The 19,712-nt window shown below is 43.1% G+C and overlaps 1 protein-coding gene across 2 annotated transcripts in view; it reads left to right on the plus strand.

The window, feature by feature from the left end:
• dock1 (dedicator of cytokinesis 1) overlaps positions 1-19,712 on the plus strand; it is a 193,787-nt gene that overhangs the window by 136,513 nt on the left and 37,562 nt on the right. For both annotated transcript variants that reach the window (XM_030077881.1, XM_030077882.1), the window contains 9 exons: positions 5,548-5,626; positions 6,591-6,691; positions 11,211-11,269; positions 12,726-12,874; positions 14,057-14,142; positions 14,582-14,738; positions 15,495-15,535; positions 15,979-16,069; positions 18,498-18,617. In XM_030077881.1, the coding sequence (XP_029933741.1) occupies positions 5,548-5,626; positions 6,591-6,691; positions 11,211-11,269; positions 12,726-12,874; positions 14,057-14,142; positions 14,582-14,738; positions 15,495-15,535; positions 15,979-16,069; positions 18,498-18,617 (883 nt within the window). The remainder of the gene's footprint in view (positions 1-5,547; positions 5,627-6,590; positions 6,692-11,210; positions 11,270-12,725; positions 12,875-14,056; positions 14,143-14,581; positions 14,739-15,494; positions 15,536-15,978; positions 16,070-18,497; positions 18,618-19,712) is intronic.

Here is a 19,712-nt window from a genome sequence, read left to right on the forward strand (position 1 = left end):
TTGACAGATGCATCATTCCAAGATCAGATCAGGCGTCTGAAATAAAGGTAATCTTATTTAATAAATTGGTCCAGTAATGAAGGTTTTTGACCTTGCCTTATCTTTGAGCACAGGCAGATACGCCAGCTATTCAGCGATAGTATGCAAATAGATCGTGATCATTATCTGGGATGCTCTCTGAACTCAATTAGCAAGTATGATCCACTGATAACTTGTCATTTGCATATGTGCTAGGTGTCTGCTTCGCGGATCATCCGAGGAGAACTATTCTGTGCACCACAGGCTGCAGGAAGTTGGCTGCTGAAAAAAAAAATAAAAAATACGCAACAAGGGTATAAAAAGCAAATCCTCTCTAGTGTGTGCTGTGGCCCTGGGAAATGTGTACAAGCACACCCATCAATCAGCAGTAATGGGGTGATTTTTCTGACACTGACAATTTGATGGAGCATATTTATCATAATGATGCCCATTTGTATATGAATGTATTTCACCGGCTTAAATGTGTAGGAAGTAGGATGCTGTTTTTGCACCACCTAATTAAAAAGTTAAAGTGTCTCCAAGTTATGTTTTTGTCTTCCTAAGCAGAAACTACGGAAGCCCGAGATTTTTTGAGATGATTAGAGCCACCTTGATTTCCCGGCTGAACTGAACATAAAAAACATAGAGAGCAACAAGAGGGCAGGATATTTTCAGGATTTACTCATTTTTAGGGTATCCCTGAAAATGCTTGATGTCTTTGCTGGAGGCAGAAGACAAACACTGAATTTGTTTGATAAGTGTTTGATCACATTTAGAGTAGCTGCTTAAATCTCCTGCTCATTAACATTTTGCTTGTAATTGTAATGAAGTTATAAAGCAGTTGTTTGTCAGCATCTTTCATTGTGTGCCTGTTTTCCCTCTGCAGCATAATGACTGGCCGTCACAGATGTTGCAAGGCAGCCAAGCATCCTCCCTCTGGCATTTGGTTTTGTTTATAATGCAAGCTTGAAAAAGCAGTGACACCACAGCCGGTATAATTTACAGTACATACTGACCATTGAAAACCATCTTGAATCTCTCTCATAATGCAATCTGTTTTTCTGTCATTTTAAAGCATTTCCAGGTATTATTTTTCTTCATCGAAGAGAGATATGGTGATTAACTGTAGACAGTGCAGTAATTACATTGCCATGAATCAACTTAAATATAGACAGCTCAGGTAGAGGATTCATAAGTATTATGTCATGTTTATTTAAGAACCACAGTTTTCAAGTTTCATACTGTTAAAGCCCAAAAAAATCTCTTCTTAAGTTCAAGGAATTAGCTTTGAGTGCCTTTAATCTCATTTTAAATGACCTTTTGGAGAATCTTAGCCAGAACCCACAGTGAGGGAGAGTATATTCTATTTTCATCCGCCTCATTAAGGTTTTCACTTTAATTAATGGCAGGATGTGCTCACAGAGGAACCGTCCTGTCTGTTCGTTAGAGCCCATTATGTGTCTGCGCTCAGGCAGACTGCTGGGCTGAAATGGGCTTTTAGGTGGTAGCGTTTACACTGCCATGTGGGCTGCAACATGAAGAGAGCACTCATAAAGGGCTTTATGGAAAGCATCTTAGGTTAGTACACAGAGTCCCCTGTGTGTTGATAATACTGTTACACTGCAGATCAGTCATTGAGAGACCACAGGAGAATGCATCAGCCCGGAACATCAACCAGTTGCAGCTGTATGGGAACGGACTGCTACTGCTGGAAAGGGAGATCAAGAGGGGATGGTTGATTACAACTGTGTTTTGCCTGTTGAGTCGTATTTAGTAGGGAGTGGTGAGGAGTATTGATCTTTTGCAATCTCTTACCCTGCTGGGTGACCCAGCGTGCTATAAAAGCAGTGCGACTTGTTGACTGTCTCTGTGATGTCTAGACATCACAACCCCCTGGTAATTTGAAATGCTCAACTGTGTTAAGCTGGACCCTTCATATTTACTGCCTATAAACCAGCCTACATAAACTGGTGTAAATGAATGTCCTGTAAGTGCATTTTGCTGAGATGGTATTGAAACCACAGCGTTAGCCTACGCCCACTGTGGTGTGCTTACCATATCTCTGAGCTGTTGGAGTCTTTCTATGCTAATTTCAGTGCTATAGGGCAGCAGCAGCGACTGTGGTCATCCAGGTAGACACACCATATAGAGCAATAATATTTCTCAGCTGACAGGTGCAGTGGATGGAAACACATTTTACTAATAGTCCAGTGTTAAGCGTATCAACTATATTGGCATGTTCACAGCTGCAGAAAATTGAGTGAGGTGTGCAGAGGGGGAGTCTGTGCTCTGGGAGACCGGATGGTGGTAATAGGCTGTCTGATTGCGTAGAGGACCGGTGGGCAGGAGGGTCTCCTGCTCCGGGGTCAGAGAGCCATAGAAATGGACCTCTAATGGCTTATCCAGGAGTATTCAACGACAGTTAACCTTTCCGGCTAATGACTAAGGTGACTCTTAGTATGTATCACACTTTGGCACCAGATAGCATCTAGTCAGCAAGGGAGATAAATGTTGGACATGAATATTGTATTGCTTTAAAATGTCCCAGATCCCACAGCATCGCCAGTGGTGGTTATTCCTCTTCAAGGTCAGTCAGCTGGGGCAGTGAGGGAAACCCCGGCACTCTCTGTACTCCACTGGAATTGAGACGTCCCAGTGAGCTCAGGTGGCAGGGAGCCTTATTGTGCACAGATGAATCATAAAGCAAGAGCCTCCAAGATGATGTGCGGGGAATTGCCGATGCCCATGGTGATACCTTGTCCTGACCAGTGAGGGTTTAACTGGGGCCACGATGAGAGACGAGGCACACTCGGGGCTCCCTGGCGGATGTCTGCTCACCTGCCAAGGTCAATTACATGGGCCTTACATCTTAATGTTGCTTTATTGCCTCCTTATGAAACACTGATGTGAGCACTCAACTGGCATAACAGTTGTCCTTGTTTCACCTTGACATTTGTTATCATGCGTTCTGATGTATCTTTGTATACTGCCTCAGGCCATCATTTGTCTTAGTTTGTTTATTGCTCAGCATTTGTGTTGCAGTTTCTCTGAGTTTGGTTCAAACCGTCGCCTGAAAGAAATAAATAGTGATTGAGATTGAGAACGTAAGCCACAACAAGAACCTGGGCTGATTGTGTTTTAGATAAGACGAAAAAGCTTATTAAAATATGCTGTGCTAGACAATCCCCCCGCCCTCCCCTATACTCATGATAAAGTTTTTTTGGCGGGTAATTCCTGGAGATGAGTACACACAATGTCATATGGCTGCTGCCGCCAGGGAATGAAGTTAAATAGCGGATGGGCCTCTGACTCTGTAAGTAGCAATCATAATTCCCCTCTAAAAGCTTCATGCCACTTAAGTTATTAACATTTCATTCTGCAACATCAGAGTGGATTAACCCATCAGCCAGTGTTCTCATTAAGATCTACTCACAGCACTTTTTTTTTTTTTTTTTTTTTTTTTTTTTTTGCGGGAGGGCCTCCAGCCCTTGTGTTCTTGAGTCTGCCAAAGAGAAAGATTCACCCTGTGTTGTAGCTCTGTTAGGAGCAGGCTCTTCTCCACAAGGTCATCCATTCATTGCGCGTGGAAGTACAAACCACTTACGTTTCTCTATTTGTCTGGCTTTGGCTTTGAAAAGTTAGTAAAAAAAACAAGAGTTATTTTTACCACCACATTGAATAACACGTTATCAGTAAGCACTGATCAAAAGATGTAGTCTATCATTTTTGTCAGGAGGAGGGTTTAATGTGACATCTTTTTTTTAAACAACATTGATTGTGACAAACAGGCTTGTTGATTGAGAGACTAGTAATTATGAAGTTGAAAATGAGAGCGTGCATTGTGTAAGATATGTGGCTTATTTTCCATTTAAGATGTGGCATTTCTGATGCAAAATAACAACACCGCTGCTCTTCAGCATTCATGCTGAATTAGTCAAAATTTTCTCCATGCACAGCCATCTTTCTTTACTCCTCATTAAGCTCTTGATTTGTCTTAGTATGCTAATGAAAAGTACAAGCAAGCTGTCAGGATATTGTACCATTTAACAGTTCCTCTTGCTTGAAAACTTTGTCGTTTTTGTGCTGGAAAAACTGCAGCAGTTTCCCCTCTCCTTAGTCAGTCTTCATGTATCAGTTTTCTCATGTGTGCTCATTTTTGTGTGACTTTAATCTTACAGACAGACATTATTTCCCATTTGTATTATATTACATGGATTTTCTTTTCTCTGGTCTTGATTCAGTAGCATTTGCCTAATTCCCAGCTATTGTATCATATTAAGTAGCACTCCGCACACACAACCCCCCGCTGTCTGGCCGGCTATATAAATATTATTTAGGGGAAATAAAACAAAACAATGGTCAAATGCATTTGCTGGAAATTGCTTTCAGTGACACAGATAGCAAACTGTAGTCTTTATGAGGCTTTTTCTGAGAATTTCATATGCTTATTTTCAGAACAGCAAGTTCATGTAGATTACTGGCATATTACTCCCTCCTTACATATGTATTTATGGATTCATTAATTTATTTGTTTATGTCAGGAACACTGTTCTGCTTTGTAATTGAATTATACTTGCAGAATAATGATTTAAAATCTTGTAGTTGTGTGTTGTGCTGACTGACTGACTCCACTGATGCGACCCTATTTTCTAAAGTTTTTCTAAATTCTGTATACAGTCAGCATCAGTGAATTTCCTCAACAAATGGAACCAAGAAGAGCACAAGATTTATGGTGAACTTTAACAAAGTAAATGAAAAGGTTTGACACCATAAATCAACAACTCAGAGAAAGAAAGCATGAATGAATGCATGAGAGAAAGACATAATACATTTGATTAAATTGTGTGCGTCAATTTGCCATCATGGCATCTGTAAGACATCATCAATAAAATGTAGGATAGCAGCTGTACTGTATGAAGTGGTGGCAGAGTGGTATTAAGCACATTTGCATTCATTTCCTTCATACCTAATTTAATCTCAGTGGGTTTGTTTCATTTGTAGGTAACTATTATTCCTGTTCTAACAATGATGAACCAGAACCGTGTACTCCCATACCCTGTGCAAAGAATTTCATCCCATATATTTTCCTCTGTGAGGTAGCAGTGATGATATGTGATGGCAAAATGTCCAAATTAATGTTCCTTTATTGGATTTTTGGTTGTAAATGCATTGTGCTAAAATTCAGTATGCAAAAATGTGGACTGCAAATGAACTGGTTTGTTATGTTAACAGTTCAAATGTGACTCATTTGTGAGCATTCCCATTGCAGATTGTTACACTACATTTACCTCTGAGTGTAAGTGCGGTGTGTGTGGATGTTTGCATGGAGCATGATCATTAAAATCGGGGTGTACATAATTAACAAGGACTCTTAATGGGTTTCAATGAGGAATGCACAGCTGTGTCTTAAAGTGGGCTCCAAGCCCATCTAATTAGAAACTATAGTAGGAAAATACCTTAGTTTAAGGAATGAGCTTATTTCGTCAACAAGAGGACGCGATCCAAACACAATTCTTCTTATCTTTGCAGAGTGTTCCTGCGGGCCATTAATCAGTATGCAGCAGTGTTGAACAAGAAATTCCTGGATCAAACCAACTTTGAGCTACAGGTATGTCTTGAACTGATGAAAGGCTCTGTTTTTTAAACACAGCCCTGATACCATCCCTCCCAGAGGCAGTCTGCTTTCAGTGAAAGCAAGGTTTGATTTTTCTACTAATCAATGGGATTTATTAGGAAGAGGTTTGAGGAAAGGTTGGCAGAGAATTCGGAGGACTAGTGGACTGCCTCTTAAAAATCAGTAAATGGACAGAGCACACCAGAAGGAGAAAGTGAGGAGAAAGTAAATGATATACTACAGAGTGGATGTCATTTTTCAAGTAGCCACTCCACTAGATCCCTGCAGTGTCATATTGTGGCTGTTTTAATGTTCCAGCTGCAGGGTTGTCGGACCTTCTGGATACAAAAAAAGATCACTGAAAGGCATTACCATAAAAATTATTGAGAGGGAACATCAATTACTGTGTAATGGCCGGCAATTTGATTTGCATTTCTGAATATTTTAACCTGCTCTGTGGAATAGCACAGCTTCTTCTGCTTGCTTTTCAAATCCATGACATATTGAAGATTGTTAATATAGCTAATAACATAAATGCTCTGAGCTTTTAAGGCCTTTATGGATGGATTCATTTAGCAAAGTTCTTATGTCTGATAGCAGTTGGAACCCTCCTCTCCTTTTTGCTTATGGAAGATGATTGGAAAAGCACTGAAAATCTATGGCCATGGTGGTGCTCTCTCTAGCTGCTGGCATTGCCTGATTGACAACGTGCTCTGGAGGCGAGCAGCTAAAATGCTAAAATCACCAGCCTATTGTTTTATTGGTACAGCTCCCAGACACACAAATAGCCCCTCCCTTCACCAAAAGCATTTGATTTAATGAAACTGCAAAGCTTCAATCCCAAGCCAAAGTGGCACTGTACTGTGTTGTTGCATGAAACTGTTGTATGTTAAACAATCAAGGACCCTCCTGACCTCATTGCACTCTCTGTTTTTCTCTGTCTCTTGCTTTCTGTCAGCTGTGGAATAACTACTTCCACCTGGCTGTGGCCTTCCTTACGCAGGAGTCCTTGCAGCTGGAGAACTTCTCAAGTGACAAAAGAGCCAAGATATTTCACAAGTGAGTATTAGCACTCTCTTTTACTCCACTGGCCATCCTCCGAATACACAAACACAGCCCAGGTTCCCTGATTGACATAAGCAAGCTTTTCATAATTCATCACACGGAGGTTCACAGGGATACCCGGCATCCAGTAGCTCCACTGGAGGCGGCAGCAGTTGGCCGTCCTGAACAAGGCCGAACAGCCTCGTATTCACTGGAGGGGTTATGGAGAACACATCGTGTACTTAGATCCAAGGTATTGGGCAAAGTCTGCGATCCCCTCCTGGAATTCACATGCAGGACTTCAACTGTTCAAACACCCTTCAAAGCATTTCTAATGTACATGTTTTTTTGTTGTTGTTGTTTTTTGTTGTTATTTTCCCTTGTCCCATCAGTACAAAAAGGGGTGAGATTTTGATACCCCTCCTCACCTCACTCTACATCAAATTGAGATTTTATAATAGCTGAGGTTTTAAATCCCTTGAAATATGGACTTTTATTGCTCATGAAATTTTGCTGTACGACCAAACCCTTCTCGTAACCATAGGCTCGGAGTTTCATTTTCTTTTCATCCGCTGCCTCTATCTACAAAGAGCAATTCATCTACATTAGTATTTCTCATAAGTCAATAGAGTCTGGTTACGCAGCCAAATGTGTAAATGCTTTCTGGGCAGAAGTGGAGAATACTGGCTCTCATCTTCATTTGGAGGACGTGCCGAGCTTGTGTCACCAGAGCATATATCACACTGGCCCCTGTTTGACAGCTAAACTCCTTGTTGGCCAGTGCTTTATTACAGGCCCTGATAAACTCCCACACAGAGTCAGAGACAGTAAACCTGCCCACCCAGCCACCCCCACTCTGCCTCAGGCACAGTGCACAACTTGCCATTTTCTGCTACTATGTGATTCACGTGTATGATGAATTACCATTCATGATGTAAGCACAGTAAAGGGCTGAGCTCCACCTTGCTGTTTTCCAGCTGTCTATTTGATATTCCTGAGCACGCCATTCAAATATAAGCAGGTAGCTTCTCAAGCAAGAGAAGGGGATATTCTATAGGCCTTGTCAATTCTCTCACCCACTCTTCCTACCTCTACCCACCCACTCTCTCTGTCTCGGTTTCTCCCTCTCTTACTCTCTGCCTCCACCCACCACTCACCTTCTCCCTCTTCCTTTCTGCATTCCCTTTTCCCTGTGTGCTGGTGCATGAACTGTCAATCCCGCCTGCCATACCAATTATTGTGCCTTCGTCTGGCAGCAGAGAACAGAGAGTTGAAATCAGAGATGTTTGGTGCATGGCTGCTTAGTGCTCCGCATCAGCTTTTCTCCTGCACCGCAAAATGTCTACTGTTGCTGTTTGTTAAGCTATAGCGTGTTGCTGATGTCTGTGTGATCCTCGTTTTCTTCCCATGCTCAGCTGCTGACCTCAAACTGCCAAAACAGAGTGATATCAGGCCAATATGGCCATAAAGCGTTTAACGCCCAAGCGGTGGGGATGCTGTCGAGCAGCATGGCCTGAATAGAGGGTTACAGTTTGTAGTCCCAAAACCTGGAAGTGAGAGAGCATTTTTGAGTCATGGTTTCCCTGGCTAAATTTCCAGTGCATTTCTTCCAATGGAGTTTTTAATTTAAGCAGAAAATAAGGTCTATGGTTAACGTAAGCCCGTGAGAGTTAGATGTTTTGTTGTACATTATGAATTACACCTGTTAACATCTCAGCCACAAGATTTTGAGCTGTTATGTTAATACAAAATGTGTTGCAAAAATATAATTTGCAAACAAGTTGCTATGGTGAAGTTATAACAGCTGTCGGAATAATTGCATGTTACGTGTCTCCTGCTCTATAGCTGTGTCTTGTGTTCATTTGCACTTCTGCGAAGCTTTTCCCCCACGTGTTTATGGATTTTTAGTGTTTGACAGCTAGGTAGCTACAGAGAGAGTAGATGCTATACCTCAGGGAGTCTAAAATCATTCAAATTCAAATTGTTGGTTGTGTTCCAGTTGCAGTAGTTTTATTTCTTGTCATTTTATACATTGGGAATTTTGTGTTTGTGTTTTTTATTGAGACCCCAGGAAGGCTAGTAACCACTTGGTGGATGCTCATGGGGATCAGAATAAACAATAAAGAAAACTCTGGTGGATGTGTGGAGGGGGCTGGTGGTCACATGACATCGGCAGAGCATGACCAGCTAGTCTGTTTTTTTGGCTAACATTTTCCAAAGGTCAAAAAAAGTGTCGTCATTTGTGCATAACATGTTGAACAAAACGTCTGACATCAAAAACATGACATGACTGGCACACTCTATAGGAGGATTAATGCATCTCTGTATTCTAATCAAGCTTTTCCTGTTTAATTGGAGCAGCTCTGGCTCATTAGTTGGTTGGCCTGCAAATGTAACTACAGATCCGTATGCAGGGTTGGATAAATAAACACACAGTCATGTCGTTATTTCACATGGACCCTTGCACGTGACCATGAGTGGAAGTGTCCTAGGTTCAAATCTTTGTAAATATCCTAAGTTCCCATCACCCCAGGCTTTGCTCATATCTGAGCTGCTCCTTCAGGCCATTGCATCATTTTGAGGTGATTCACTCGCGTGTCTTCCTTCACCTTCAACATGTCTGTCCCTCTCTTTCTCTCTGGTTTTCTGTCTCTCTCTCTCCTCCCCCCTGGCCTCCTTGTCACCTTCCTTTTTTCTTCCTTCCTTTGCTCTTCTCTCGCCCTTTGTCCTGGCAGTCTGCCCTGTTGCAATACATTGAGATTCGCAGATCCACTCCCGCTCACCGTTGTCCCTCTTGTAGACACGTCGTTATTCTTAGTTAACCTCTCTAAGAGCTCTCCCTCTCTCCGCTGACAGGTATGTGTTGTAGGTCCTGACAGCTGACAGTCATAGCTGCTTGTCTCACTGCCTGCAGGAGCGTGACAAACCAGCACCCTGGATCTGTCTCCGCTCAGACGAGGACATAATGCTTCCTGATCAGTCATCCACACACACACCCACACCTAGACACAAGCCCATGCATTGACACTAGCACACAGTAGCACACTCACACACAGATGATTACACACACTTGCAAACACATCGACACAGGGGACAGATTCAGTGGCACACGTGCTCTCTCTCACACATTACCGTGTGGATGAAAAGTGGCAAAAAGTGTCCCCGAAGACCCTCCAAAATAATAATTTTGGGACAGCATCTGTTCGAGCCATCTTAAGTCAAGTGTTTTTGAGAGGTGTGAAAATGCTCGATTAGCAATCATGTGGCAAGTCATACTAGAATATGGCTTTGTTAGGAATAATGCATCACCGTTTCTCTTTTTTGTGTTACCATAGCTTCACAGCTACTGTACAAAGCCAGGGTATTCAATTATTTATTTTATCACATTGCCAATACCTCTGCCGTCCAATCGATCCCCAGCCTTTTGCAGCAGCCCTCCCTTTGACAGCTAAGGATGGCAAAGTGAGTGTTTTGACCTGGCCAGGGTGCAAGGAGGTGACTCAGCTCCTTTATTAAGTATTCTTAAATGCTCCCATGTCTGTCGTCATATATTAGTGTGTCTTTGTAAAATATTGGCAAAACAATTGATTGGGTTTCAGAATCCCGTCAGGGCCGCCGGGTGATCTGAAATGTCACAATGTGTGAAGGAGGCTCTGAATGGATATTAATTAGGGGTCAGGAGAGGTGGCACGCTCAGAGAGTGCTTAATTCCCCAAAGTGGCCTCCTCAGCCGCTCCGTCTCTCTGCTCCTTTCTGCAATGTCACACCAAAGTGCCGTCGCTCCCCGCAGTGATCTAGTCAGTGTGCGAGGAAGAGGAGATGGAGCTGTCAGAGCGCCTCCATCAGTCAGGCGCTTCGTCTGAAGTCTGGACTGTTAGACGGTTCATTCTGTCCTGTAAATTCTTCACCTAGGAGCAGATTTTCATCTGCATAGAATTTCAAGCGTTATCGGTTTCACAGAGTTGGTCTCACTCTCTGCCTCTGTCTACACACTCTGTCCCCACTCACTTTCACTCCTTCAGTCGCTCACTGGCTCACTTTTCACTTGGTTTTACTCTCTTCTTTCATTCTTTCTCTGTCCTATCCATTTCTCCATTTGTCCTTTGTATGACCGGGGACAGTGTGACAGGAAGAGAGATAGGCTCCAAGCTGCTAGGCTCTGTAGAGATTGGTTCATGACCCAGACTTCCACAAGCTCATCAGCTTATCCTCCCCTCCGTCCAGAAACCTAAACAAAGACTCAGGATGGGAATGAATCACTTCAGCTTCATCCACAAACCTACACTCTATATTAAACCCCTGCATTACTGTTGGCATACAGATGGTTGCATTTCTTCAACCCAAACAATATTTAGTTCTTTTATGCTCTTGACTCCTCAACCCGGTGAGTCACAAGTTGCAATTTTTCACTGCAATTTCATTGAAGCTGCATTTCCGAGTTGTCATTTGTTGTCTTTGTTGTTATATTTTATGGTGCTAGTACCTCAATTCAAGGGAACTCAAGTATAAATTTTTTACCATGTTTGTGTTTCAGGTACCAAGACATGAGAAGACAAATCGGCTTTGAAATCAGGGACATGTGGTACAATCTAGGTAATTTAATCCCCTCCTTATGCATATTTTAGTCATACAGTACAGTTTCACTTCAGTTTTGCTGCTTATGCCTCCACGGTGGTGACAGCTGTGGCCAGAGGCGCTACGTTTCCTGGTGATCCATCTGTCTGTCCCATTCTTGTGAACTCAGTATCTCAGGAACACCTTGAGGGAATTTCTTCAAATTTGGCACAAACATCCGCACGGACTCAAAGATGAACTGATCAGAATTTTCTGGTCAAAGGCCAAGGTCGCAAAACACGTTTGTAGCCATTACTGACAAATTAATGTGCTAATTATGACAACGTTTCACACAAATGGCAGATAGGATGAAATGAAGTCATGACATTTTATATCCGAAAAGGTCAAAGGTCAGCATCACTGTGACATCATAATGTGCTGCAAAAACACTTTTTTAGCCATTATTCAACGCCATGACTCGGAATTTTCTCCTCACAACGTCTCCCTGGATGACAACCAGGACGTTGGGCCTCTTTGGTTTCATTCTGATATCGAGCTTCAGGTGATAATTGTTGCACCATGTGACGAAAGCTCTCTATCAGTCCTCTGTACTCGTGGAAAAATAGTCTCCAAGTCTCCGAGACAGCATGTTTCTCACTGGAATCATGCACGTCGATATAGTGATAAACCTCCATTTCGCCAAAAAATACTGTGAATACCGTTGATCGAAGTCCCTCAAAGTCTTCGCTCCAAATATTATATGAATCTGGACAGACATGGATGTAAACTGCACCTTTACTGGCTTGCAAATGCATATAATCTCTAGGTGGTAGTTCTACTTTGTGTCTGGTAGTACGAAATCACTGCTGGGAATCAATAATAGGAGTTCCACAAATAGAATCCAGTGACACATGTTAAAGTGTTGTTTGCGCAATTATTTTTGTGATCATCTGCCATCTAAATCTCACAGCTATCATGTGCCTACACGGAAGCGAACAGCAGCTAGGAATGGAGAATGAGGTGCTAATTGGCTTTATATTGTGTTGTGATAGAGCCTCGGCAGTCGCTCGGCAGTCTGGATTCTCTGGGGAGAATGAGACACAGGGTCGGGTGGTGGGGCATTAGATTTGTGCACCTGTGCCTCCCTGAAGGTCTTCTCACATTGTAACATCCAATGTCTGATTCTGTTAATTAGGGCTTTTCCACAAGATGAAATTGATTCATTCACAAGGATTTTTAATTAGCCTACTATTTTGTACCTGAGGTGTTTGGTTAGAAGTTTCTACCTGAGATATTTTTGGTGTGAGGAGAATTGCTAAGCACACAAAGCCTTTTATTATTATTTTTTTTTTCTCCCAACAAATACTTTTTTATGCCCAGAGCACAGTGATGGTAATTTATTGTATACCTTGCTAAATTCCTCTCTGGAACTCCTTAGCTGTGTTTTATAGTAAAGTCTGTGTTTTTATGGTCAATTCCTGTGTTTCTCCACCAGGCCCCCACAAGATAAAATTCATTCCTGAGATGGTGGGGCCCATCCTGGAGATGACACTAGTTCCTGAGATAGAGCTGCGTAAAGCCACCATCCCCATCTTCTTCGACATGATGCAATGCGAGTTCCACTTCACATGCAGCTTCCAGCGGGTGCGTCCCCGGAAACATTGCTGCATAATAACAGTTACAGGTCTTTTATGAAGAAGTGGGAGAGCAACAGCAGAGAAAAGGGGGCAGAGGGACAGTCTGTCTGTGGGAAAGTTTTATAGCCCCAAGCTTAGTCGTAATTCTGCAAATCTCATTTTGTTGTGCTGCGGTTATCAACAGCCACGGTAAGTGGAAATTAATGTTATGCCTCGTTACAGTACAAAATTAAGCTTCTTTTTGCATGAGGAAATCCGATTGGCTACAGCTGTTTTGCCATAAGATGTCTGAGCCAGTTCTCTGCTTTGCAGTGTGGGCACCCAAAGTGAGTTGTGTTTATTGTACTTGCCCCCTTCTTTATATTGACTTCCAATACCAGTGCTGGCCCTTGTAGTCTGAAGGCAGTGAAGGCAGTGGCATCTGAGCCGATGGCTCTCTGTCAGATCATCCCTGCCAATAACTCAGTCTGTTTGAGGTGCGAGTGAAGGGAGCCCTGGTAATTAAGTCAATGTGTCACTCAGGGCCTGGCTCATTGGAGGCGAATGCCGCTCTCTTATTCTCTGCCTGTGGTGAAATGTGATCAATTTCAGTTTGGCCTCACCCTTTTTTATACTGTAAGCCACTAATATTCCCTTCTCTGAGTGTGTGCTGTGTAAATCCTTAGCTTAACAGAGAGCAGCATTTACATATTTTCTCACTTGGCTGCCCTCCCCTCTCCACTCCCCTACTCTATTCACGGCCTGACTAACACACCACCACATCAAGAAGTCAGTGTAAATTGGGTTGTTGCAGCACAATAAAACTTACTTTTACGCAGCTGCCACATACAAATACCGGAGATATAAGGTCCATGCATCACTGTCAGAAACTGCTACTGCTGCAGCAACAGCACAGTGACGGTAAATAGGAGACAAAAGTTTCAGATAGGGGATATTTCTTGTCACATGGCCTTGCTCCCTGTTTTAGCCAATTCCATACAGATAAGTTTGTCAGTAATAATGAACAGATGAATACCAGCTCACAGCCAGCTGGGCTGAAAGAGGGGGGCGATTAAGTACGGAGCACAGATCCCCTCAACCAAGTACGATGCCGAAAGAGAGAGAGAGTGTGTGAGAGAGAGGGGGATGGCGTTAATGAATTGAAAAATTAGCTACACTGATTATTTACGCCTGCTCTGTCTAATTGCAGTTTGAGAACGAGATCATCACCAAGCTGGATCACGAGGTGGAGGGGGGCCGTGGAGATGAGCAGTACAAAGTTCTCTTTCAGAAAATGTAAGTGCTGATTAATGGGCAGGATTACGCCTGAGCCTCTGACAAGTTAGATAATGCTAATTGCAACATAGCACTCCTCAAAATAATCGCAGTGTGCTGATGATCACACGACTTCCCTTCACAGTCAAACCCACGCTTTCTGTGTGTGTCTGTGTGTCTGTGTGTCTGTGTGTCTGTGTGTGTGTGTGTGTGTGTGTGTGTGTGTGTGTGTGTGTGCGCGCGCCTGTGCATATGCAAGCAGGTGATATTTGCTTTCCGCACAGTTAGATGCAAACTGTTCTAATGGCCAAGACAAGGGGGTTTTCTCAGAATCCTAACCAGCAAAGCTTTCACATTTTTAAGTGTGTGTGTTAAAGTGCGTGCCTGTGTGTGGGAAACCTTGCACTCATGCTCCACCTTTATTTCCTCTCATCACTCACAAATGACACACACACACCAGTCTACTGGAGCACTGCAGGAAGCACAAGTACCTGGCCAAGACGGGCGAGAACTTCGTCACACTGGTGGTGCGTCTGCTGGAGAGGCTGCTGGACTACAGGACCATCATGCACGACGAAAACAAGGAGAACCGCATGAGCTGCACCGTCAACGTGCTCGTAAGACGGCTACTTTCTCAGCTCCCAAGCGCACGTGTATCCAGTTCTAATGGCACACACCTACGTTGATAAGCACATGTGCAATAACCTCTTCATTCCCAGCATGACTCACCGTATAGATGACTCTATCAATAGTTATCAACAAGTCGCATATTGTCTCCCCTGCGGTATTGTTGATATGCTATTGCTGTCATTGAAGTAAGCCAAGGTGACATGTGACAACCCCACAGACAAGAAACAATAGAGACCACTGCCACATGTCAGACTGTATTAAGGCGTTATCACAGAACAGCTCACCTGGGAGGCCTCCCTTTTGTGAAATGACATTTCATCTGGGAGCAGGGAAATGTCAATATTCCCTCATGTGAATGCTGAGCCTAAAATAAGCCATTGAAAAGAACCCAGGCTATGTGTGATTATATTCAGCATTTAGTCTGACTGAGTCATATTCACTCAGCGCTGTGCCGAGCCGTTTAAATTTTAACTTTTCAGCGTTAGCCAGGAGAACATTTTGACAGCCTACCACTGTGATTCCAATCTCAGCCAACTTGCATCTCTTTAAGTTCTGCCTGTTAGAAACTGGAACATTGTTCTTCTAACTGTATTTTAGATTTTTTTTTTTTTTTTTTAAACCTGGTACGGTACGTGGTATCTGTGCAAAACTAACTAAATCAAATAATAAATAATAGTGTGGATGTCAGTAAAATGCTTTGAATTATTTTTAACCCGTTTTAATGGCTCGTCTCTTTCTCTCAGAACTTTTACAAGGAGATAGAGCGAGAGGAGATGTATATCAGGTAAGACCTGGACATAGCCTGCCTTTTATCTGCTATTCATGTATATATTTATAGACATGTATTCCCTTCAGGACATCTCCAACATGAATGGAAGCTTATCTTGCACATGCTGCCGAGGCACATGCATTAGATGATTCAGTGCTGAGACATTACCCTATTCAACAACGCTAAATTTCCTTGTCAGAGATAAAATACCATAGATTTTGGCTCCTTTACTCCCAGCTCTGCCTCCAGAGATCCAAGATAGGATTTCTGATTTCTGTTAAAATGCGTTTCCATTTGCGCAATCTTGCCAGCCTGACTTTCCATCTGGCGAGTGTTACTCAAGGTAAAAGAGACTGTCAGGGGGCATCAGTCTGGTAAAGTTAACTTTCTGTCTCCATTGTTAAAATATGAGAGGCCCACCCAGGCGTGACCCATAAATCATTTCTGCTTCCTGCCAGGTACCTGTACAAGCTGTGTGACCTCCACAAAGAGTGTGACAACTACACTGAAGCTGCCTACACTCTGCTGCTGCACGCCAAACTGCTCAAGGTACACAGAAACCACTCGCACAAGAAGAGCATACATACAAGCACAAATAAAGGCAGTGGCAAACTCACTAAAAACCACATACACACTGTTAAATAATTCCTTTTCAAACAGCACAGATAGCAAAAACCAAATCTACTGTAAGCCAGCATCAGCCAGATGGCATTTAACCTTAGGCGTCGAACAAGTGTATCTGTGAATTTCAATGTGTACAGGACATGGTCTGGTTGGAGAGATAGTTCCAGCCTCCTTTAATCCAGCACTGGCAGGAGATGGCTGACGAGAGGGCAGACTTGCTGAGCGGCATCTTTTTCACCTTGCCTAGCCCAGCCGATGCAAATGATGGCTCGAATCTGATCTGTCTTGAAAGAAGCTCAGGCGCAGTTAAAAGAGGAGAAAAATGTACATGGAGCCACCTAAGGTACTTGGAGATAGCGATGTCCTCTTTGTCAGCTTGAAAATGAGAGTCGCAGAACCTTTGCTGTAAGTCACAGGATTCAGTTCGCGGCCTGGCTGCTTTAAAATGGGACGAGGGCAGGTTGTTAACACGTCTTGAAAAGAGCCGATGTCCTTGATGTCTTTTGATTGACTCAGGAAATCTTGAAGCATTAACTTGAGGTCTTTGCCTCATGGTAGTTTTGGTCAAATGCTGGAATATTTACAAGATAAAATGAAGTATTTATGAAACTCCACCTTATTTAGTAATTTCAGCCCTGCTGTGTGCCTGGTATACCAAAAATACACCACATCCAAATACATAGAGCTGTCTGCACAAAGAGCTACAGTGTCTATTCCCAGCCAGGGTTTGGTATACACCGAATTTGGAGTTGTTCCTCTCTGCCTTTTATCCAAAATGGTTGCACCCACATCTCATCTTTATTTGCATAAATAGCTGACTGCTTCAGTCTTTGTACAGGTCCCGACAGGGGAGAGCAGGCTGTGACTGAATCACATTTTCCACACAGAACAGCCACAGTAGCATTTGCAGGAGTTGTTGTTGTTATTATTATTTTAATTCTGCTCATCTCCCAACAGCTGTGGTATTCCCAAACGTTGCATACTCTCGGAGAGCAAACAAGGGAATCGCTATTATATTGTGAAATTAGGTTGATTTTGTTCCACCAGAGCCTGGTTAAATCCTTTCTTCTCCAATAAGCTGTCTCTTGTAGTCTTCGGAAGCACTGTCTTCCTTTTGTATTTGCACAGAGACGCTTGTAAACGAGCTTGGCTGTGAACGATGACTGTGTGATTTAGTGTCACTCTGTATCTGTCCAGCAGCATTAATTATTTTACACAGAATAAACTAAGCCCCAGGAGAACGATAAGTCCTCTGCCAGAATACCTGCAGTGCTATAGTAGGGGATGTTGAATTTACAGCTCTGTGTATATTGGTCAAAGATGTATCAGCACTTTAGTTCCATCGATGCCGGGGCCCCTTGTGACTCTTGAATAAATGGATCTCCCTTTAACCCTGTAAATGCTGCAGTCCAGCTGTAATAGAATCAATAAGCTGAGCCAAAGTCTCCCAACATCTCTGTTCGTGCCACAGCAAGAATGTGCAGAGCAAATACTTTCCTCAGCTCTCCCCAGTGCACTGTATGCAAATGGCTTGGCTTTGCTATTCAAATATGGCCCTCAGACAGAACTTGGTCAGATTTTCCCAGAGATCTTTACTCTTCACGTTATTCACAGCTCCACAGAATGTCAATTACATCGGGCTGGTAATGAATCAGTCCTGGCAGGCCCCATAGGATTAGGCTTCCTGGACACAGAGGCCAATCAGATTACCCATCTCCCTGTTAGCCAAGCAGGTCTACCCATTCAGAATCCTCATTATTCTCAGTGTTGAGTAAAAAAAAAAAAAAAAAAAAAAAAAATACAGCATGATGGAGTGTAGGGTCAGCAAAAAAAGATACTCCTTTAATCTTATTCTTTAGCTTTTTATATAACACTCTTCTTCACTCTGCCATTGTTCACAGAATCAAGCAGAGCCTGTATTGAATAAGTTTATGCTGCTGCATGAGTCAATTGTATCTGATGTTTATTGGTAACACAGGCATAAGTAATGATTCTCTGCTCTCCCCTTGCTCCACTTCACTGGATTGGTTTCCAATGAACTGGCCTGTTGGAGCACTGTTCTGGGTTGTGGGGATTCTCGTGCTGAATAACAGCAAATATTAGCCAGCTAAGACTGTGCTCTGCATTGATGCACTCGTGAGTCATTCAATGTGTATTGAAGCCTGTTTGGTTGCTCATTTCCCAAGTTTCTATCCAATCATGCTGGAGGACCTGGCAGCTTAAAAAGAATCACATCAATTTGGCCTGTTTGTATTGGCTACAAGTCAGTGATTGATTTTTTGTCACCTATCTCCCCTCAGCTCCTTATTGTATTGCATTGTGTTGACCCTGAATGCTTACTGATCCTCCTTAGTGGTCAGAAGAGGCGTGTGCGGCTCACCTGACCCAAAGAGACGGCTACCAGGCCACCACTCAAGGGCAGCTGAAGGACCAGCTCTACCAGCAGATTATCAATTACTTCGACAAGGGCAAGGTAAGTGGAAGAGGCCACCAACTCACAAGATGCTGTTGGATATAACATGGATAACTCTTAAACAGAAGACAAGAGTGGTGAGATTCATGAGGATGCTGTGATCTCTGTTTAATACCTCCTCTGTCAGGAAGAGGGCAGGTTCTGTGGAAGAGCTGCTAAACAGCAGTTTTGTTTTCCTTTTGTAAAGACCAACGAAAGTCTGATCCTTCTATGGACTAAGGCACATGTCCGACCAAAATAGCAGTCACTTCTCTGAGAGACTCCTCTTAATCCTTTTCTGTTGTTGTTTGCCTTTCATAAAGCATCCGTCCTTCTCTCCTCCTCCGCTGTCCTCTGTTTCCTTTACAACGCCATATAAAGAGATGCAAGAGCAATGCCATCGCTGTTTGATGCCACCCTATGCAGTGGTGATGAACAGGCCATTCATGGATGCCTCAATTAAAGAAAATCTGTCCTAGCAGCAGGGAGCTACGCTGCTGTGCTTTTCTCTTACACACTCCTTATTTTCTTCCTGAGGAAAAAAAAAAACATTTATTTGCCTGTTAGCTAAGTCTGGGATCTGGAGCCAGACCTACTCAGAGATGATGCCCCCAGGCTTTACGTATGTCATCAGAGTTGGGGTGCAGCAGTGCCTCTTGCTTGTCCAGCCAACTATCACTCAGCAGGAAGTGGCAAGAGAGGGACTGCAAAGTGAAAGAGTTCAGGATAAACACACATACACACAAACACACACACACACACACACACACACACACACACACACACACACACACTATGGAGGGATTACGAAGTGTCACAGTGGCTGTAAAGATACATTTACACTCTAGAGGATGGTAGTGACTGAGGACAGTTTCTAAGGAGTCATCCAGAAGCCAGGTCCAGATGGTGTTGCCTCCCCTGTTTTTGCTGATGGCAAGCTGTTCTGAGTCGCAGTTTGGACTCAGTCCCCCACAAGCCTGGCCCCGCTCAGTTCAGCCCAATCTAGTCTGTCAAGAGACCACTTAAAGGCCTCTCAGCATGTTCAAGTGCCTCCCATCTATCTCTACTGGAGGAGACGGTTAGGAGACCCATGAAGAAATGCATCACTAGAATCAA

The sequence above is a fragment of the Myripristis murdjan genome, chromosome 19 (assembly GCF_902150065.1).
Source record: "Myripristis murdjan chromosome 19, fMyrMur1.1, whole genome shotgun sequence".
Lineage (NCBI taxonomy): Eukaryota > Metazoa > Chordata > Actinopteri > Holocentriformes > Holocentridae > Myripristis > Myripristis murdjan.